Consider the following 21,727-nt stretch of genomic DNA (forward strand, 5'->3'; position numbering starts at 1 on the left):
AAACATGTTCTAGTCTTAGTTGTGTTTCTATGAGGTCTAGCGTTCAGACTTTTAAACAACTTCCGGTTCCGCTTCCGTGTGTAGTGTCAAATGTTAGAAGAGAATCCGTGTGAAAATGGAAGGGGATACAGCTTCTCTAAACATCTTTGGGGAAAGTAAAGCAGGATATGTCCTGAGTAATGTTGCCGAGGTCGTGGAGCGGATTTTGACATTTGTGCCGACTAAAAATCTCTTCCGGATAGCAAGGTAAAGATTCTAGCTTATTGTAGATGTTTTAGCCTGTTAGCTTTGAGCTAATTATTAGAAGACCCCATTCAGTCCATCACAGGTTAAGTGGACTTGGGTAAATTTGGTTTTATATTCGCACATTCAGACTTCCGCATAGGCTATAATAACTTTGTACACTACATTGGACATTCAGTGGACGTTCGCAAGTAAGTATGCGATTAAAATAATACTTGCCCATTTTGCCCATCGATTGTGAAAAATGTTGTAGGCTTACAGTCGTTGGTTGTAAATATCATGTCGCTGTTTAGAATTTGAAAACATTAACTTTATTGCACATTATTAGAACATTCTTAAACGCGGAAGTCCGAATGTGCGAATATAAAACCAACTTTAAGTTGTTAAGTGGTATTATATAAACTCAGTTTATAACTTAACAGGATATTTGTATACGCGTTTTATTTGTTGAGTGATTAGTTTGGTCAGATCTCACTGGTTCCGATGTCCCTTGTCGAATTAGATCCACTAGAATACATCAGTTGTTGATGTAAACTCCGCATTTTTATATATATATATATATATATATATAATATTTTTGTAATATTCTTCTGGGTGTCAGTTGTCACTCATCATACTCATAAATGTTTAACTATTATTTTCAGATTATTGATTTATTTGGATTTTCTCTTAACAGCTGCAAACACCCAGAGCTCCAGACTAAAAATGATTTTGGAACTGTTGGCTCCTACAATTAAACAATTCAATAATATTTTCCCTTATTAAGTTTCAGATTCGCTTTGTACAGTTTGTTTAAAAGCGCTTCAGTTCATTCATTGCGTAGATTCTTATTGTACCTTTTAACAACAGTCACTGTCAGACTACGATATAGACTAGAGTGTCTAGTAGAGTTTCTTTTTTGTGTGTGTGTTTCAGTTTTATGAGTTAGAGTTATATTTTATTGTCCTTTTCAGGAAATTTGTCTTGGACTCAAAGCTGTAGTAGTACACAACATACAACACAGGACAGCAACATTAAAAAAAAAACATTTAAAAAGACTTCATAACAATTACTACATCTTGCTGTTTAAAATACTAATAGATAAAGGTATAAATGATTTTTTTTGTAATGGTTGCTTTTACAATTACAATTTATAATGTCACTACTGTTCCTCACTTGATTTTTGTAAGATTATTTCTGCCTGTTTGATAAATATCAAATGTTGTGTTGATTATAAGGCTGTCACTATCAGTTATTTAGTAATCAGCACATATTTCTGGTATTAATAAAGTTGTTCTAAATGAACAATAGCGTTTAAAGTACATAATTAGATCAATAAAGTATCAAAAGCAAGTAATCTTATGGTTTTATTGAACAATACTGTTAATTAATGTTATGGTATGTGTGTGCATATGTGCCATTTATTAAAACTAAATTCTGCATCATTATTTACACATTTCCATATGAACAACCATTTGAAGTCTGTCAAAACTAAAGTAATCAATATCAGTTTGTATGTTAATATCAGTGTTTGTTTTTTCCATAGTGTGTGCAGGCTATGGAGGAATTGTGCACGCAGAGTCCTGAGGATGAGGCAGAGATTTACCTGGCTCTCCGCCTCTGGCTCATCCATATACGAGGAGCATGTTTTGCTTAGATCTATGGCACAAGACTTGGAGGTCTGATGGTCTTTGCTGCTCTAGAAATGACAATCACACTCTTTCCAAATTGTTTAAATGTTTGTCTTTTGTCTGACCCTCTTGCAGAAAATCTGTCTGCTGCCCCAGACAGCTCTCGTAATGGTAAATCATGAGAACTTCAGAGGGTCTGTTAGTAACAGACACAGGAAGGGTAAGTTGTCAGATTATTTGTATTAAAAAAAAACATCAGTCATGATGAGGAGACTCACCTGTACTCTTTGACCCTCCCTTGCTGCAGCCAGGAGGTGTGAGGATGAAGTGGAGCCAGATCCTCTTAAGAAGCTGAAACGCTTACTACCTAGCAGTTGTGACATACTAGGCATAGTCGCACCAGGAACTGTGGGTAAGTATAATTGTCCCTCTTTCGCTGTTTTTTACCTTTACTATGTCCGATGGCAATGTCAGTCCAACAGTGTAACTGTCATTTCTCATGCTGTGGACTATAGTGACCCCCAGTGGTTCACCCAGCAGCCCCCCACAGGAGCATGAGGAGGGTGAAGCTGGCTTCAGTCTGCTTTTCTCTGCCATGGATGGGATCACCATCCGGCCATTCCACTTCTGCAAAAAGACCCTCAGTGAAACGGCAATGCAGGAAGCAGGTGAAGTGTTTAGATCGTTCATTTGTAGGACATTCTTTTCTCTAAGATGGTAACAAAAGTATGGGGTCGGTAAAATGTTTACATGATCAAAAATACAGTTAAAACAGTAATATTGTGAAATATTATTTAAAATAACTTTTTTTATTTTTATTTTAATATATTTTAAAATGCAATTTATTCCTGTGATGATGAAGCTGAATTTTCAGCAGCCATTACTCCAGTCTTCAGTCTCACATGATCCTTTAAAAATTGTGCTCATGAAACATTTTTTATTATTTTTAATGCTGAAAACAGTTGTGTTGCTTAATAATTTTGTGGAAACGGATACTTTTTTTTTTAGGATTCTTTGATGAATAGAAAGTTCAAAACAGCATTTATTTGAATTGAGCCACTTTTCCACCGCAGGAACTTTCCCCAGAAAATAGGAACTTTGGGGTGGTACTCGGCAGAGGTGTGAAGTAACGAAGTACAAATACTTTGTTACCTTACTTAAGTAGAAATTTTGGACATCTATACTTTACTGGAGTAATTATTTTTCAGCCGACTTTTTACTTCTACTCCTTACATTTTCACGCAATTATCTGTACTTTCTACTCCTTACATTTTAAAAATAGCCTCTTTACTCCTATTTCGGCTTGTTTTCATTCCGGCTTGTCATCGTTCAAAAAAACAAACAAAAACCTATCCAGATAAATCACGCCATCCGGATAGGGTGAATTTGATTGTGGTTGGATGAGAAGTATAAACATATACAGCACGCGATCCATCGCACCTGCACATGACACAAATCACGTCACACTCCAGCAAGGAGGACATAGCCAGTGTTGGGGTCGTTACTCAAAAAAGATTATTTCTTAAAAGTTCTTATTTCTCCACTACTGGCTCATTTATCAAACGGGTGCTTTTTCTTTGTCCTCACAGACACATTAATTAAGCTACAGTAGGTGGTTCGGTAGAGAGACGTTTGAATAAATTAGCGTTTGCGATCGACAATGCGATTGACAATATTGTGATAAGTAGGCTATACTAACTTTGTAACTCGTTACCCCCAACACTGGACATAGCAGACGTATGTAGCCAAGTACGAAGATGTCTGTGGCAGAGACTCAAGAAGAGAACTCGAGCGAAATGTCCCAACCAAGCACCAGCGAGGAGGTTGGTAGTAACAGGTAGCCTAGTGCATCCCAAATTTTTCAACATTAACATTTTAATATAACATTATAGTCATTATGGCCTTTAGAAAAATGTTTTTTTTGAGGAGGTGGGGTAGTGTACAATAGGTACAAAAATGTCCCCCTCAGAAAGTACCTGCTCGCTAGGTAGTACTTTTCCAAAGTTCTGGAACATTCGGGGGTGGGACATGGGCATTGAACATGCTGATTGGATGAGTTCAACCAAGCATTTTGATTGGTTGACTCCACGCAGCATTTTATTTCAACCACCATTTTTAAAATTCTCTTGCGGTGCGCGCAGTAAGAGTTGTTTGCTATTTGAATCAACAATGGAGATTAAAAATACAACCAATGGACCAACAATGAGGTTCAGGCTTTATTAAGCTTATAAGCGGAGGACGAAATCCAGCTGGAACTGGAAAGTTTCACGCAGTCCCACGTCACCGGACTTATCTTCACGGTACTTTAGATCGTGATGGAAACGCAGACAGCAACAGGTCTGGGGGAAAAAAAGTTCCTGGGACAAATTGTTCAGTGGAAAAGCGGCTATAGAATCTTTTGTAACATTATATTTTTGTCACTTTTAGTTTAATGCATCCTTGCTGAATAAGAGTATTGATTTTTTTTTTTTTTTTTTTTTTTTTTTTTTTTTTAAAAGAGAGAGAGATAGAGAGATAAAGGGAACTCTTAGTGTATATATAGCCATTGAATTAGTTGTATGGTAAGTCATATTAAAATACTCTGTATTTGATTTCAGGGTTGATTAATAACCCTGATCTAAAGGTGGTGCTGTTGTTCGACTACGACACCTATAAATCTGGAGGTGGACGTTTTCTTAACAAGCTTCTGGAACCGCTTTCCCAAAGTAATGTACTTATTGTTGGAGGACAAGTTGAGGATGTCTTTTCCATTAACATAAACTGGTAAGTAAAGAAAGGTAAACTTGAATTTTAGATCGGTCAAGTTAGTTCCTATTTTTTTCTCATGTTATATGTAGAGTTTTTATAGTCAAGACATTATACTTCCTCTTCCCTCTATTTTTGCTACATCCCACCACCCCCCCTCGATTGCCCCTATGTGAAGATGAGATCTACTCAGCATGATGTCACACTGTGCCTTTCCTATTTTTGCATGAATTTAACATTGCTTTAGTGTCACATACAGGAAGCTATTTTTCACATCTTATTTCCTCACATTAGATCAAATATAATCTCCATTATATACTACATACAATTTCTCTTTGCAGCTGTCCTCCGGGCTCTTTTGGGGCAGTAGGGCTGACTTTCAGCGGCTCCAAGATCCAGGGTGCCTCGGTTCTAATAGAACAGGACGTAAACAGCCCGAAAGCAGCAGAAGCCACTATCCAGCGACTGAAGGCTGCTAATATCCCAGAGAAAAACACCGTGGGCTTCATGTTTGCTTGTGTGGGCCGCGGCCACAACATGTACAATGACCAGCGTAACGTGGAGGCTGACGCCTTTCGGAAGATCTTCTCCAACATTCCGCTCTTAGGATTCTTTGGAAACGGGGAGATCGGCTGCGACCGTATTGTCAAAGAGAACTACACATTGAGCGAGACAGATGCTGATGGACTACAGCACTCTTTTACTACAGTCATGAGTCTGGTGCATTTTGGCTAACACAAACTCTTGTACTGCAAGTGACTAGAAAACCACTAGTTAACATGAAGAAGTTTCAGGACAGACACCGGCTGCTTGTTTAAGTTAACGGAGCAGGTCCGATGTTGATCAGGTGTATTTCTTCTAGGTTCTTTCCCTTGACTTATTTTCTTTAAATCAGAATGTCAGAGGGACATTTAGCAGTTTTTTTGCAAAGAATATTTACAAGATTGCAATGTAAGAGCCCCTGCTGTGAACTAAAAGTGGCGGGTACAATTCTTACACCTTGTTTGTTAAGGTCATTACTTACAGAGCGGCTGTGAAGAACAGTTAAGATTTAGTTTGAATGGCATGGTGCTAAACCTTGACTTTAGACTTCAGTTATATGTTAACTCTCTTTGTGTAGAGCAGGGCTGAAATCTGTCAGCTGATCAGATTTCTTGTGGGCTCACTCAGGCTTTATACCATTCATTCAGGCATTTTTGAAATAAATTAAAAGCCAACTGTGATGGAATAGCTAATGATGATAGCCGTTTATCATTAACAATTACATAGACTGTCCTAATTGTCACATGGGATTCCATAACAAGTGCTATAAAACGGTACAGTAAAAGTATTAACAATAGAAGATAGTACAGAATTATTTTCTTAAACTTATCCGCACTTATCTATATACAGTAACAATGGACGTACTAGCAGGTCGAAATGCCAAGATTAGCGTACTAAGGGACAGAAGTGGAAAAAGTGGAATTTCTGTATAATGTATTTGGGTATTTACTCTGCCTGTCCCAATATTATAAATTCAGCAGGGTAATCCGCCATTTCTATGTTCATCAGCTAAGTTCTTGTTAAAGGTTAATCATTTATTCTTTGTGCTAGCTAAATAACACCATGTTTATCACAGATGAGTGAGATTTCATAGGGTTGTTTGCCTTTGGAGATATATTTTTTGCAATATTTAAAAGATTGATTCAAACATTGCTGTTGCCAAATCTCTTCCCCACCCCCCAGTTTTGTTCTGATCAGATACATAATACATGGCTTTTGTCTTGCCTTTGCTTTAAGGAAAATATGTTTTACTACTGTCATGTATTTTTATGCCAGTGTGTTAATTTTTTTCTTTACTGTCAAAATATCTCTCGTCTACATGTGCTGCTGAAAACCTTGAGTCGTCTAGTTTTCGGCCCATGTCTGCATTTAATTGATCTGACATGTATATAATAAAATCAATGATGTCATCTGTCAGTTAGTGTGATGCAGGTCTCTATGGAAGACTACGGCAAAATGTGTTCAGATCCCATTTATTTCAGCAGAAATATAAAAAATCCACTATTGCGTTTTCATATCTTTCCATGTGAGGGGTTTTAATAAAAAATAAAAATAAAGAGAAATTAATTAGGGCAACCGGAAGATGCAAATTTAGTCGATCCTTAGTCGCAGCTGTATCAGAAAAAAACATCGCTCCAGTATTTTCACTTTTTGTAATTTAATGCCAGGATAATATAACTCGGTATAGTTTTACAAATGAACTTTATTTTAAAATGAAAATATAAAAATAACCGCTAGACTGACGATGTAATTGCAGTCTGTGAATGTGTTCTGTCTTATTTTTTTCCAGTAGATGGCGCTCTCGTGCAACAACACTTCAAGACAATCAGAAGCCGCTTTTCCAGTTGTTGGTAATTCCAGTCACAATGATGTCTTAATAAAATCTAAATACCAAAACATCAAATTTTTCTTTAAAAAAATACATCAAAAGACCAAATTAATCGATCATTTACTGTTAAATTAATAATGAATGGGATAATGAACACGCTTGAATAGTCACAATTTGAGAAGCTCCAGCTTTCTCTGTTGTGTGTGTGTGTGTGTGTGTGTGTGTGTGTGTGTGTGTGTGTAGGTGAGTATTATACAGCCTACGTCAGGGCAATGCGCATCACAACAGACAGGCCATGTCAGTGCTAGCACACAAGCTGTTTCCTGTTTCTGCGGTTAGTTAGCCTGGAGCAGGTCTCAGTCGAGGCAGTGGTCAGATAGTGGATTGCCCCAGGACTAATGCAAACTGAAGCCATTTAGGTTTGCAGTACAAATCCCTCAGTTCCACACCAAGTCCCATGGCTACACTGCCACAACAGGTGAATGCCTCTTACAGGTAAAGAGTGGGTTATTTTGAAGTCCCTTCACCACAAAAAGAGTGAAAACATCTGTTTACCTCCTAACAATCTCTTTGGTCACATTCCATGCACACTGCCACTCAAAAAAGGCCTCTGTGGAATTGTGGTAAATCTGAGTTTCAGGAACAAACACAGCATTTTGGAGGAACATGGCTTCTCGATGTGCACTAAAAGTGTGGATATGTTGGGGTGCAGGTGTTTTCAAACCTGTACATTGTCGCCTCAGGGCTTTTGGAGTAAAGGCATTCAGCCTCACTTTAAGACTCTTTCCCTGTTGAGAGCAGACTCAGAAACAAGACAGACAGACCTGAGCTTTGGGACCATTGTCATAAAGAGCAATGTTTTGTAGGTCACACACAGGGGGTGGGCCACTTTGCTCAGAGTTAGATATCCCAGGTGTGCGAAATGTAGTCAGGCATTTTATAGCCAAGAGGAAAAACACAAATTTGGGGTAGAATGTCTTGAAAGCAGAGTTTATAGACAAAATAATATAATTTCCTCATCTGAGCTGTATGGATAAATATTACAAAACCTTTGAAAAGAATCTCATGTTATCCAGTAAGGAACTTAACATAAATTGGTCTGATTTGTAGTGAGACAATTAATGCAATGTAAATAGTTGTTTTTATGGTTAGAAGGTATATATTCATAAATAGGGGTGCACATTTTTGGTCTGGTTCTCAAGGGAGCACCTGGAGATGTACTCACACTTTACGTGACATGCACTTATATCTAAAAGTTGTCCTCATCACTTTCCCTTCTGACTGCTCTCCACACTATCTTCTTTTCTCTCAAACATGGTAGATGATGATATTGATTATTTTATTTTATTTTATTTTATTTTATTTTACTAACATTAATGACAGACAACAGCAAGAATATTAGGCTGCTGTCACTTTAAGAAGGAAAGCACGGACCGAATAACTGACACACATCCGGTTTCTTTCTCAACTGTTCACTTATGACATAACCGAGAGAATACTTGCCGAGACAGGTACGTTATTTTGACATAATTTTGTGTGTATGTGTCCGTTCAAGCGCAAATAAACGCGAAAGAGGAATTAATTCGGTGTTCGAGCGCTTACTGTCTCTCTCTCTCTCTGCGTGCGCGCGTTTCGGGGGTGTGCGGCTGTGCGCACAGATAACAGCTCGCGAGTCCCGATTTTCGCCTCTTCTTCCGCTTTTAAAATCGTTTGAATGTGTTAATTGGCAAGACAAAACATAAACTTTCACTCTATGATGGTTAAATTTAGCAGTTATTCCGCGAATCACATTCGTGCCGAACCGCTGGACCTTATCCGTACGGATCACGGATTAACTGCGATCCGTTGCACACCTAATAATTAAAGAACACACTTATCATCATGATTGCAATCTAGAGATGGAGAAAAATCCTACTCCAGTAAGTAACGTGTCCCTGTGAACCGGTCCTCAAAAATGTTGGCACTCAAAAACGCTTCCCTCCATGTTTTCTGGTGCGCATCGTTTATTTTTACCGCACCTGCGCACCACTTATATGCACCCGTTAATAGACATTTGAAATTTCAAAAGAGCACATATTTATGTCAAAAGCATACATGTGCTCAATTAGTTCATCTGGATTAGTCATGCTAAATGTCCTCTACTGTATGTTTATTATGCATTTTAAATGCTGTCAGTCACACTAGCCAATGTTTATTGCATAAAAACATGAAAGAAACATGAAAGATGCAACTAAATAATAACTTTACATACAATAACTGTTAAAAAAAAAAAAAAAAAAAAAAACTAAGTACAATTAACTAGGCTGTATGAGTCTTTTTAACTTCAATTATATTAAATCGACTTTAAAGTTGAATCTTGTGTAACTTAAAAAAGTTGAAAAAACGCTTGACTTATTTTTATTTTAGTTAAAGTAATGTAAAAATGTTCTTATGGCTTATGAATCACATTTTTAACAGTGATGTAATCACTTTTTTAGTTTGTAATATTTCTAAATAAAATAGTAATGCTCATGACGTGTTTGTTCTGTATCACATCCCATACTGATCTGAAAAGGCTCATCTACATTATCATTCGAGGAGCTGTCACAACATAAGCATGGCTGGATTTTCTTTAATGAGCATCACGCTAATTAGCTATTATTAATTCATCACAATTTTGTGGTGAATTAAATGTATTCAAATATTTACGCAAGATTGTTAATTTAATGCAAGTCAGACGTACAACGACAAGCTAAACACATGACATGCTTATGTGACAAACTGTTGCTAATTGTGCAAAGAGCTGGAAAATGAAGACTGATTTGTTCCCTAGCCAAAGTCATAATTATACATTATATATTATCTACATAATAAAATAAATTAACTGTTACTGCATTCTCATTAAATGACAGAAAACACAATTAAGATGCTTTATTTATAATAATTCATTTTAAATAATATATATATATATATATATATATATATATATATATATATATATTACATGCTATTAAATATTTCAATTATATCAATTTTTAAATATTATTTAAATAATAATTTTATATATACAGTCAAACCAAAAATTATTCAGACACAAGATATAATTTTTGATATATTTTTACTAGTGGGTGCAGGACACTATAGTTCATTTATGTAAGTGAGGTTAGCAAAATAAAGTAAACTGTGACATATTATACCCAAAAATTCTTCATACAGTGGACTACCAGTAAAATTGATAAAAAATAAAAAAAAATTGGGACCAAAAATTATTCAGACACTTTGAGCTGACCATGTTTTGCTTAAGTGTTATCTGACATAATTAAGATTAATTTTTTCTGACAGTTTAACTCTGAGATCTTGTCATATTTTATTACCATTTTTTTTAAACTATAGTGAATAAACTGTAATAATGAATGAAATGTTCAAGGTGTCTGAATTTTGGTTTGACTAATATATATATATATATATATATATATATATATATATACACACACACTACCAGTCAAAAGTTTGGAAACATTACTATTTTTAATGTTTTTGAATGAAGTCTCTTATGCTCATTAAGGCTGCATTTATTTCATAATAAATACAGAAAAAACAATAATATTGTGAAATATTATTACTATTTAAAATTATGGTTTTCTTTAAAATATTATTTATTTCTGTGCTGCAAAGCTGAATTTTCAGCATCATTATACTCCAGTCTTCAGTGTCACATGATCCTTCAGAAATCATTGTAATATGCTGATTTATTATCAATGTTGGAAACAGTTGTGCTGCTTAATATTATTTTATAACCTGTGATACTTTTTAAGGATTCTTTGATGAATAAAAAGTTAAAAAAATATCAGCATTTATTTAAAATAGAAATCTTTTGTAACAATATACACTACTGTTCAAAAGTTTGGGGTCAGTCATTTTTTTTCTTTCTTTTTTTTTGAAAGAAATTAATACTTTTATTCAGCATGGAGGTGTTAAATTTATATGTTAGATTTATAATGTTAGAAAAGATTTGTATTTTGAATAAATGCTGTTCTTTTTAACCTTTTATTCATCAATGAATCCTGAAAAAAGTATCACAGGTTCCAAAAAAATATTAAGCAACACAACTGTTTTCAACATTGATAATAACTGAGTATCAAATCAGCATATTCCAATGATTTCTGAAGGATCATGTGATACTGAAGACTGGAGTAATGATGCTGACAATTCAGCTTTGCATCATAGAAATAAATTATATTTTAAAGTATATTAAAATAGAAAACCATCATTTTAATTTGTAATAATATTTCACAATATTATTGTTTTTCTGTATTTATTATGAAATAAATGCAGCCTTAATGGGCATAAGAGACTTCGTTCAAAAACATTAAAAATAGTAATGTTTCCAAACTTTTGACTGGTAGTGTATATATATATATATATATATATATATAGTTTAAAAAGAGCCATCTAACTCACATGCATGGACACACTCACACCCTGAATTCACTTCTCAAATGAATGCAATGCCTCAATAATTCAGCAGAGCTACATTACCACTGGGTGGAATAATGGACAGTTGAGAATTCACAGGGGAGACAATCTACATGTTTCGTCTGACTACCTCTGCTCTGTCTCTGGGTCATTCAAGTGTTTGTGGTTTCTGACCAAACTTTTCTTAGCTGGCTTCTGTAGTCGACTAAGTACAAAAACCACACCAGTATTCACACTGCAAACACAGCTTTAATAAACCACATCAGGCAGTTATTGACACGACTTTTCAACAAAAGTTGAGGAGATGCTGTTGTCTGCAACTATAAAACCGATTGATCTTATTTACAACTGTCCTTTCTTACAAATGCCCTTGATATGTAGTGCAGGAAACTTAGTAGTATCGGTAGGTGCGCTTTCATAGATCCTTATATCATATCAGGTCTCGCTTCTGTTTGATAGAGTGTTTAAGTGAAGAAAACTGCCCTGAAACTACCTCTGAGACACTTTTGACACTGATGGAGGGAGACAGTAAGTTGGGGTAACAATGAAAGGGTTGAGTACAGATATATGTGAGTGTTCCTGCTCTGACCATTAGACACTGAACTCAATAATTCAGAACTTTCATAACCAGTGTGCTTGAACTGTGACTTTAATCACATTAACTTTGCATAACCACAATCAAAAATCGTATCTTATAAATGTCAGTTATTTTGCAAAGACTTAAGGGATTAGGCATCACTCATTTGGAATATAATTTCCACAAGGAATAATCACACACTGTCACTCATGGGCGACCAGATTACAGACGGAAAAATAAAAATAAATGTTTAAACACATTCATGAATTACACATTGCATGAGAGGTTCACATTCAAAGTGATAAAAGTATTAGACAAAAGACTGACCCAAGTGGCATCACTTTAGACTTTAAATTCATGATGTTGCTGAGATATTCTTTTGTTTTCCTTTAAGGTTTCATTAGACTTCTCACCACTGTAACCTAAGGCCCCGTTTACACTAGTGCGTTTTCGTTTTAAAATGAAAACCATCCTCGTCTACACTGGCGTTTCCACAGCGTTTCAGAAACTATCTCTGTCTACACTACACGGCCGAAAACGCATGTCACATGACCGTTCATGCACACTGGGCATGCACTTACAAGTGTAAACAGTTGCCTCTTGCGCATGTCGATGGCTGCAGTATTAAAAAAATGCAGAGTTTAACCAAAGACTATAGAATAACAAAAGACGTGTCACTCGTATTGTTTTGAATGGGAGAAAGTGCAACGCGCAATATGGCGGAATAAGTCCCGCCTTCTAAATAAGAGCCAATCGCCGATTGGTAAAGTCATCGCGTCACTTCAACGGGCGTTAGAAGCTCCGGTTCCTATAGAAACAGTCAGACGCGCGCTTCCTATAGAGACGCGCAGTTAGGACTGCGCATGCGCATTAGCTTGATCTAGTCTGAAAAAATGCATTCAGAAACATTACGAGACAGTTGTTGTCAGATTTCATTGGTGATTTCAAATATTAAATTTAATCGAAAGCTTGGCAAACAGCTTTAGAGAATTTGATGTTTCCCCATTCAAAAAGATAGGAGCTACACTTGCATGCCCGAGAGGCGTTTCAAAGATGGCCGCCGAGTGAAATGACTTGTCTTAAAGGGACTTTGGTTTAACTGCACAATGGCTGCTAAAAATGACAACAAAGCCAGCAAATATTGCAGTTCAGTCTCCATGTTATCGTTTACACGGTCGTCAAGGATACGCAGAGCTTGTGTGGGCAGCCACGCCATCGTTTTCAAAAGTCTCCGTTTTGGTACGTTTACATTGAAACGCAACCCCGGCGTTTTCAAACTAAAACGGTCTCTGCGGCGTTTTCGAAAGTCTCCGTTTTCGAGGTTCGAAAACGCCGGCATAGTGTACACGACAGGCGTAACCATGGCAAAACGTGTGCGTTTTAAAACAAAAATGCACTAGTGTAAACGGGGCCTAAGAAACTCACACTAGATCTTTATTGTTTTCTTTTATTAAGTTTTCAGATAATAAACAGATATCATGAGCAGGTATACACCAATTCATATACTATAAAGTCAGTCCTGATAAAATAGTTTGATATGTGTTCCTGCTTTTTATGTCTCTAAAACTTTTGGCTTTAAATCAGCACCAAAAGGAGCATTTTGAAAAACTTATGTTCCCTTGCGATACTACACGAGTACTGCGTCGTTCGTCTTATTAATCAATATAGTTTATTAATAAGACAAGACGCTATGGGGAAAACTCCTTTTTCTCCGATTCTGAAGCCTTTATACAATCACGCAGTGTGAACTGCTCGTGCATTGGTTTATGAAGTTTAAGAAAACGAACCAATGACGGCGCGGGACACGCGAGCCAATGGTGAGCGAGCCGGCTCGAGCCCACCAAAAGGGGCGGGGCCTCGGGCTATATAAGTGGCGGTCTCACCGTGGCAAATCGATTCATTCTCCTTCAGCGACACAGATATCATCTCTTCGCTTGATCTACGAGACTTGAAGCCGCCTTCTCTGCAAGCAGCTGGATATACTCTGCAGCAGTTGATCAGCTCGCCTCCCTGCTCGCCGCTCTATATTTCTGCTCGCCGCTCTCAAGCAGCTCGCCACTCTCTAGCAGCCGCCGCCTCGAGCAGCCTGCAGCTCTCTCGCCGCTCAGATCTCTCCAGTGCAGCGCTGATCACCCGCCGCTTCGCAAGCAGCCAGATCAGCTCGCCGCTCTCTAGCAGCTCTGTTCATATGCCGCTTCCTAGCAGCCTGGTCAACGCTTCGCCCTCGAGCCGCCTGCAGTTCGTGCGAGTGCACGGCGTATCCTTTGCAACTTGTTGCATATAAAAGAGCTTTTTTCTAAAGAGCAAATTTCTGCGACGTTGCTTCAAATGTCACGCCACGATTGTGGCACGTGCAGAGCCCTTCTGCACGCTGATGACGGGCACAGTGAGTGCGTGCAATGTCTGGACCAGTCCCACGCAGAAGCCGCGCTCACTGGATCGACCTGCTCTCATTGCGAGAGCATGAGTCTTGCCTCCTTGCGCTCGCGGATAGCATTCTTTTTAGAACCAGGGCGGCCTCTCTTCGAAGCCCCTCTTCACTCTAGCAAAAACCATCCTGGAGTGAGCCAAATCTCTCGCTGAGAGCAGCACACATACAGGGCGTGCTGAACATAGGGGCGGACATGTTGTCCCGGAGCAACCTTCCCTCAGAGGAATGGTCGGTCCACCCCAGCTCTGTCCAGAGGATTTGGGATGTCTTTGGGAAGGCAGAGGTCGACCTCTTTGCCTCAAAAGACAATCATCACTGCCCAACATATTTCTCAAAAGCCAGGGATGCGCTGGTCCACGACTGGCCCAGCCTCCTCCTTTACGCTTTTCCTCAAATCGCGCTGATCCCCCAGGTGATCGGACGAGTCAGGGATGGTGCTCACAAGGTCCTCCTAGTGCCTCCTCTGTGGAGGACCCAACCATGGTTCTCGGAGCTATCTCAGTTATCGCCCCTGGAGCCATGGCCGATCCCCCTGAGACGGGACCTCCTCTCCCAGGCGAGAGGAACAATTTGGCACCCCAGACCCGAGCTGTGGGATCTCCATGTGTAGTTTCTCAACGGGAGCCTGCTAGCCTCCCAGAGAATGTCTTAAACACTATCTCTCAGGCCAGAGCTCCGTCTACAAGACGTCTCTACTCCCTGAAATGGGCTGTCTTTGCCGCCTGGTGTACAGCACGGGGCGAGGACCCATTAACTTGTGACATATCCCAGATATTGTCTTTCCTTCAAGACTTAATGGATAGAGGCCGTACTCCCTCTACCCTTAAAGTCTACGTTGCAGCTATAGCAGCTTCTCACGTTCCTATAGCAGGGCAGTCGATAGGGAGAAACAACCTTGTTGTTCGCTTCCTTAAGGGATCCAGGAGGTTGAATCCCCCTCGTCCCCTCACGGTTCCTACCTGGGATCTTTCCGTGGTTCTCAGAGGCCTTAAAGGCCCTCCCTTTGAACCAATAGCCCTAGCCTTAGCATCAGTTAAGCGTGTAGGAGATTTGCAGGCGCTCTCTGTGAGCCCCTCGTGTCTAGAGTTCAGGCCTAACGACTCCAAGGTCGTCCTGAAACCAAGACATGGATATGTTCAGAAAGTCTTATCTACCCCCTTTAGGGCGCAGATGGTTGTTCTCTCCGCTCTTCCTCCTTCTCAGGATGAACAGGAGCTGAACCTGCTGAATCTGTCCTGTCAGAGCCCTGAGGTCTTACATTGACCGTTCCACCTCCTTTCGTCAGGCAGAACAGCTTTTTGTCTGCTTAGGGGGCCATTCAGAAGGTCAGACTTTCCAGATGGATAGTCGACGCTATAGCACTCGCTTACTCCTCCTTAGGCCTTCAATGCCCCTTAGATGTGAGAGCACATTGCACGAGAGGTATGGCCTCCTCATGGGCGTGGTCTTGTGGTGTTTCCATTGCCAACATCTGTGCGGCGGCCGGCTGGGCCTCTCCGTCCACATTTGTCAGGTTTTATAATCTGGAGGTCCCTGCGCTTCAGTCACAGGTCCTTTCTGCATAAGCTTCCCTGCAGTATCTAACTTATGGTTCTGCATTACGACCCCGACCGGATCTGGGCGTAATTTTATTTCGTGCCCCCCCCCCCCGGTGCCTTAGTTATGGGCTTGAGTGGATAACTAAAGTATTTCAGTACCCCGTTACCTGGGTTACCCTGTTTGTCGGTTGTGAGCCCTTTCTCAAGTGCTCTGCTCTGATGCTCAGTCGTCCCCCTGCGTAGCACGGCGTGATTGTACTGTCCCCATAGCATCTTGTCTTATTAATAAACTATATTGATTAATAAGACGAACGATGCAGTACTCGTGTAGTATCGTAAGGGAACGTACTCGGTTACTAACGTAACCTTGGTTCCCTTAGATACGGAACGAGTACTGCATTTCTTGCCATGCTACGTGCGTAAGACGTCTCATGCCGTCACTTCAGTCAAATATAATCGATTTGCCACGGTGAGACGGCCGCTTATATAGCCCGAGACCCCGCCCCTTTTGGCGGGCTCGAGCCGGCTCGCTCACCATTGGCTTGCGCGTTCCGCGCCGTCATTGGTTCGTTTTCTCATTGGTTCGTCATTGGTTCGCAGTTCACACTGCGTGATTGTATAAAGGCTTCAGAATCGGAGAAAAAGGAGTTTTCCCCATAGCGTCTTGTCTTATTAATAAACTATATGACGCAGTACTCGTTCCGTATCTAAGGGAACCGAGGTTACGTTAGTAACCGAGTACGTTTACATTAAACAAATAATAATAATAAAATGCTGACAATGCTGCTGTAACATTTATTCCTTTGTGGTCAATAGATTTGTTGAATTCTCTATACTACTGAGCATCTGGATTCATAGCAAAATCAATACACAAGTTACCCAAACAGGAATATTGCTGTGTTGTAGCATTGAACACAGTAGTCAAATAGTCACCACATCTAATCCCGAACCATCTTTCAAAGAGATTTGAGCCAGGAGAAAAATGCAAATAAATTATACATCATATTTTAAAAAGCTTCTCAGGTTTCTTTTTGAAAACATTCTTCCTAAGTGCATGGCACCCTAGTGAAGTGAAATTGCTCGGTAGAAGACGTCTACTCCAGAGACTGTTACCATGGCTACAGAGGAGTTTTTACACTTCACATTTACATAAAAGTTTTCCGCTGGATGGAGCAGGATTTTATCCTCTACTTTCTGTAGAAGTGGGTCAGCCACAAAGAGTAAATCATGAGAGACTAGGAGAGTTGGATTTAGACAGAGGGACTGGAGAAGAAGATGCAATTCAAACACACCTGGCTATGAAATCCAATGAACAACTGAGAGAGTGGAGGATACTAAGTGCAAATTGCAAATGAAAACTGTATAATAAATATATCACTTTTATATAAAGCTATAAAAAAAAATTATGGTAACACTTTTAGGGTCTTCTAACTAGTTGCTTATTAGCTTGCATATTACTGGCTGTTTATTAGTAATTAATAATATTAATGCCTTATTCTACATGACATTATTCTACATTCTTAATCCTACCCAATACCTAAACTTAACAACTACCTTACTAACTATTAATAAGCAGTAAATTAGGAATTTATTGAGGGAAAAGTCATAATTAATGTGAATATGTGTTCCCCATATTAAAGTGTTACCATATAAGAAAGTTTACTTACCCCTGCAGAATCTGCAAAATGTTAATAATTTTAACAAAATAAGAGAGATCATACAAAATGCATGTTATTTTTTTATTTAGTACTGTCCTGAATAAGATATTTCACCTAAAAGATGTTTACATATAGTCCACAAGACAAAAAAATAGCTGGATTTATAAAATGACCCCATTGAAAAGTTTTCATTTTTCTTAATACTGTGTGTCATTATCTGGATGATCCATGGCTGTATTTTTTGGTTTGTTTGTTTTTTTGTTTTGTGATGGTTGTTCTTGAGTCCCTTGTTTGTCCTGAGCAGTTAAACTGCCAAATGTTCTTCAGAAAAATCCTTCAGGTCCTACAAACATTCACTGATGCTCCATATGGAAACACAAGGCATTAAGAGCCGGGGGGTGAAAAGTTTTTTATTTTGAAGATCAAGCTAAATTGTACTTAATTTATCTTCCGAGACAAATTAAACGAAATAAAAAAAAAAAAAAAAAATTGGACATCTTCAAAAGTTTTCACCCCCCGGCTTAATGCATCATGTTTCCTTCTGGAGCATCAGTGAATGTTTGAACCTTTTTTAATAGTTTTGTTTGAGTCCCTCAGTTGTCCTTAGTGTGAAAAGATGGATCTGGTAATCATACAGTCACTGCTGGAAAGGGTTCAAATATGCAAAATATGCTTGAAAACTGAAGAATCCGCAGGACCTGGAGGATTTTTCTGAAGTACAGGGCTCAGTTTAACTGCTCAGAACAAACAAGAGACTCATGAACAACCATCACAAAACAAAACAAACAGTCATGGATCATCCAGGTAACCACACACAGTATTAAGAATCAAGTAAAAAGTTTTTTTTTTACTTTGGAATTTTTTGCTCGATTAAAGCTCATAAAAAATAATTTTGTTGGTATAAATTAATTTATTTAGGTTAATTCAACAATATTAAATAACATTTTTGACTTGAATAAAAACAGTTAATTTAGATGTTATCATTTTTTAGGTTAAAATTTTTTCAGTGATAATTTAATAACCTGTTGTTCCAGATATGCATTTGAACATTGTGTGACCACAAAATAAACCATCTGAAGGGAATACATACAAACTGTGTCACAATTAAGGACACACTTTAAAAAAGTTGAACTTAACTGATTCTTAGAGCGCTCAAACAAACCAGCTCTAGATACTCCCCTCACCCATACATAGGGCATGTGGCTCTATGGGTGGGTGGGGGTAAGGGATCGGAGCCCGGCAGCACTTCCCCATGGCCCCTCCTGGGAGCCGCCCATCAGCTGCGCTCAGCTAAATGCACTCACATATGAATATTTCAGTGCCATTTAATGCTCCTGCTGCAGCCCCTGAGGAGCCCAGCATCAATTTGTGAACATGCCGTTAAAAGCCAGGACGTATAATCCAGAGTGAGAGCTGCTCTCCTCCCCACCCGGCCTTCAGTCCCCAGCTACTAGGGAACAGCTTTGGCAACTTTTTCCTGCCAAACTCCGCTGACATCCCCCACCCCGGTTTAAAAATATTATGTCTGAGTGAAGAAGTAGACAAATGGTCTTGTCGTTTGCCCCTGGTTGGTCAGTTTTCCCAGAGTGCTTGTTGCTGTGCAGTCTGCTGGCAGTGGTGAGGGCAGTGATAGTCTGTTCATCTTCTGGCCCCATGGTGCTGCTGAAACGCTCACATGGAGCAAAACAGCGAGGATAAAATAGCTATGCTTACACCGTCTGGCTGCCCACTAGTCCCATGGGCACCTGAAGCAGAAATCGCCACATTTAGATATACACACCCCATTGTTCACTTGTCAGGTGTGAAAACATGAGCACTCTGCACCTCATTAAACAGCTGGAATCCTAATCAATCCTAATCTAGCCATGAGTAGAGAGCACAATAAAAATGATCATTGGTATACAGCAACCTTGCAGCACACTGAACAAGGCTTCTGAGGAGCAGAATATTTGCTTAAATTCAGAATCATCAAACTAAAATGTCTAATTTCAAAAGTCAACACATACAATTATGGCAAAAGAAATAGCACAAAATGATTCAGACAATTTCATAAAGGTGCCACTTTTTTTTTTTTTTTTTTGCAATATGAAACATTAGTGAAACTTACATAATACTTACATATCTTACTTATGTTATATATACATATATAACAAGAAATATATAAGATAAATAAGATAAATCAAAAATAAGTAAAATTCATCTTTTTTGCTTTTCTTTTCTGCATTTAAAATCCAAAAATCCTCTTCCTTTAATAAAATAGTATTTGAAGACACCTTGACCTGACTGCATTATAAACCTACTACATACAGTACATGGATCCATTCAGAATTACTAAACACAGCAACATACACATGACAAATAAAAACATTATCCTGAATGTGTGTGGACACAATGTACTGAAATGTGTCTGTGCATAAATACAATGTGCGATCAGTGCGTCAAAACATTCATAGTTTCTTTGCGCATCAATATAACAGACTCACCCGTGCTTACTGTACGACTCCTCTACGTCACCACAATTGTCTTTACCTTCATTATAATCCGCATCCATCAAAACTTTACTAGCAAGACACTGGTTTGCTTTGTCCAGCCGAGAAACATAGTTTGCATCATCTGGCCATACAGTGGTGGGATGTTTTGACGTTTCAGTGTGATTAAGATCCGGGGAGTTGCCTGGCCATAGATCCTAGAATTGCTCCTAGATCGTTGGGAGAAGTTTTGATACCGTTCTTTATTCCTGGCAGTGTTTTCGGGCAGAATTGTGAGAGAGCCCACTTTCTTGGAATCTCAGGATGCTTCACTGTTGGCACGACACAGAACTCATGGTAGCGTTCACCTTTTCTTCTCCAGAAAATCAATTTTCCAGATGTCCCAAACAGTCAGAACAGAAGTGGCCTTCATCAGAGAAAATAACTTTGCACCAGCCTTCTGCTCTCCAATCCTTGTACTTTGTGCAGAATTTCAGTCTGTCCTTGATGTTTTTCTTGGAGAGAAGTGGCTTTTTGCTACCCTTCATGACACCAGGCCGTTGTCCAAAAGTCTTGGCCTCAACGTGCATATACAGATACACTCACACCCACCTGCTGCCAGTATTGAGCAAGCTCTGCACTGGTAGTGACATGATTCCATAGCTGATTCCTCAGGAGGAGATGGTTCTGGCACTTGCTGGACTGAAGCCTTATTCACTGCATCTGAACCTCTCTCCTTGAAGTTTTTGATGATCTGGTAAATGTTCTATCATGTGTAATATTCTTTGCATGTGAGGCCATTTTGAGGCAAAGCGATGATGGCTGCACATCTTTCTTTGGAGGTAACCATTGCTAAAACAATAGCACAAAGATTGGAAAGCACTTCCCTATTTTAGCAATCAGTCTGCTATTATAATCCAATCAGAATGATTACTGATTGCTGAATGATAGTACTTGTTCACACTTTCCCATGTGCTGATGATATGATTAGTGAAATTATGTTAGTTGGTCATTGTGTGCCAGGGTTTTTGTGATAAACTTCTTTGTTTTTAGCAAATGAAGCTTTTTGAAAATCTGACTTTTTTCATGTTTAAGTGCTATAATCGGGTCCCCTGTGCATCTACCAACCCAGAAAATGTGAAAAAAGACAACCCAGTAACTTTGTTTTGGTAAGTCTTTCTCTACAAGCATGTGAAAAAAATGAGCTGCTCAGATTTCGCTCCCCTTGTGACGTAGGAAGGGGATCTTATTATAATATTATCGCCCCTTAATCTGCACGTTTTCATGTCATTTTGTTTTCGCAAGCGAAAGCAGTGTACCAGTTCTAAGGCCATAGCAAAAGCATGCTAACTGTTCTGTCGTTGGCTGCACAGAGGAGCACAGAACACTATTTAGAGTCTCTTAGCTTGGATAGCCTGCAAGTTGACCCTGGCAAGCTCAACTGCTAAAAAAAGGAGCCTTTCTGTCCAAGCAATATTTTTGAAAAATAATTAGACCATTCACAGCATTTGATAGCAATCATAAAGGTTAGCCGGGTGTGCATGGCTCTGTTTGGCAAACAGGTACGCTATGTATAGTCTCAGCCTCAGACGTCATGCCCACAGACCATTGTCTGATGCATATGGCACACT

General features: G+C 38.9%; 1 protein-coding gene across 1 annotated transcript; it reads left to right on the top strand.

Moving 5' to 3' along the window:
* The first annotated feature begins 50 nt into the window (after positions 1 to 50).
* On the top strand, positions 51 to 6,557 carry fbxo22 (F-box protein 22). Its single transcript, XM_051900335.1, has 7 exons — positions 51 to 246; positions 1,769 to 1,901; positions 1,989 to 2,073; positions 2,161 to 2,265; positions 2,369 to 2,521; positions 4,451 to 4,616; positions 4,940 to 6,557. Exons 1-7 carry the CDS (start codon positions 116 to 118, stop codon positions 5,331 to 5,333), a joined length of 1,167 nt encoding a protein of 388 aa, XP_051756295.1. The 5' UTR covers positions 51 to 115; the 3' UTR covers positions 5,334 to 6,557.
* The last annotated feature ends 15,170 nt before the right edge of the window (positions 6,558 to 21,727 follow it).

This window comes from Ctenopharyngodon idella, chromosome 7 (genome assembly GCF_019924925.1).
Source record: "Ctenopharyngodon idella isolate HZGC_01 chromosome 7, HZGC01, whole genome shotgun sequence".
NCBI lineage: Eukaryota > Metazoa > Chordata > Actinopteri > Cypriniformes > Xenocyprididae > Ctenopharyngodon > Ctenopharyngodon idella.

What these genes read in the sequence shown, in the direction of transcription:
- fbxo22 (XM_051900335.1), top strand. Translation starts at nt 116, where the DNA reads ATGGAAGGGGATACAGCTTCTCTAAACATCTTTGGGGAAAGTAAAGCA. An exon ending in CTATGGCACAAGACTTGGAG is followed by an intron (nt 1,902 to 1,988) that starts GTCTGATGGTCT and finishes ACCCTCTTGCAG; the next exon opens with AAAATCTGTCTGCTGCCCCA. An exon ending in AACGGCAATGCAGGAAGCAG is followed by an intron (nt 2,522 to 4,450) that starts GTGAAGTGTTTA and finishes ATTTGATTTCAG; the next exon opens with GGTTGATTAATAACCCTGAT.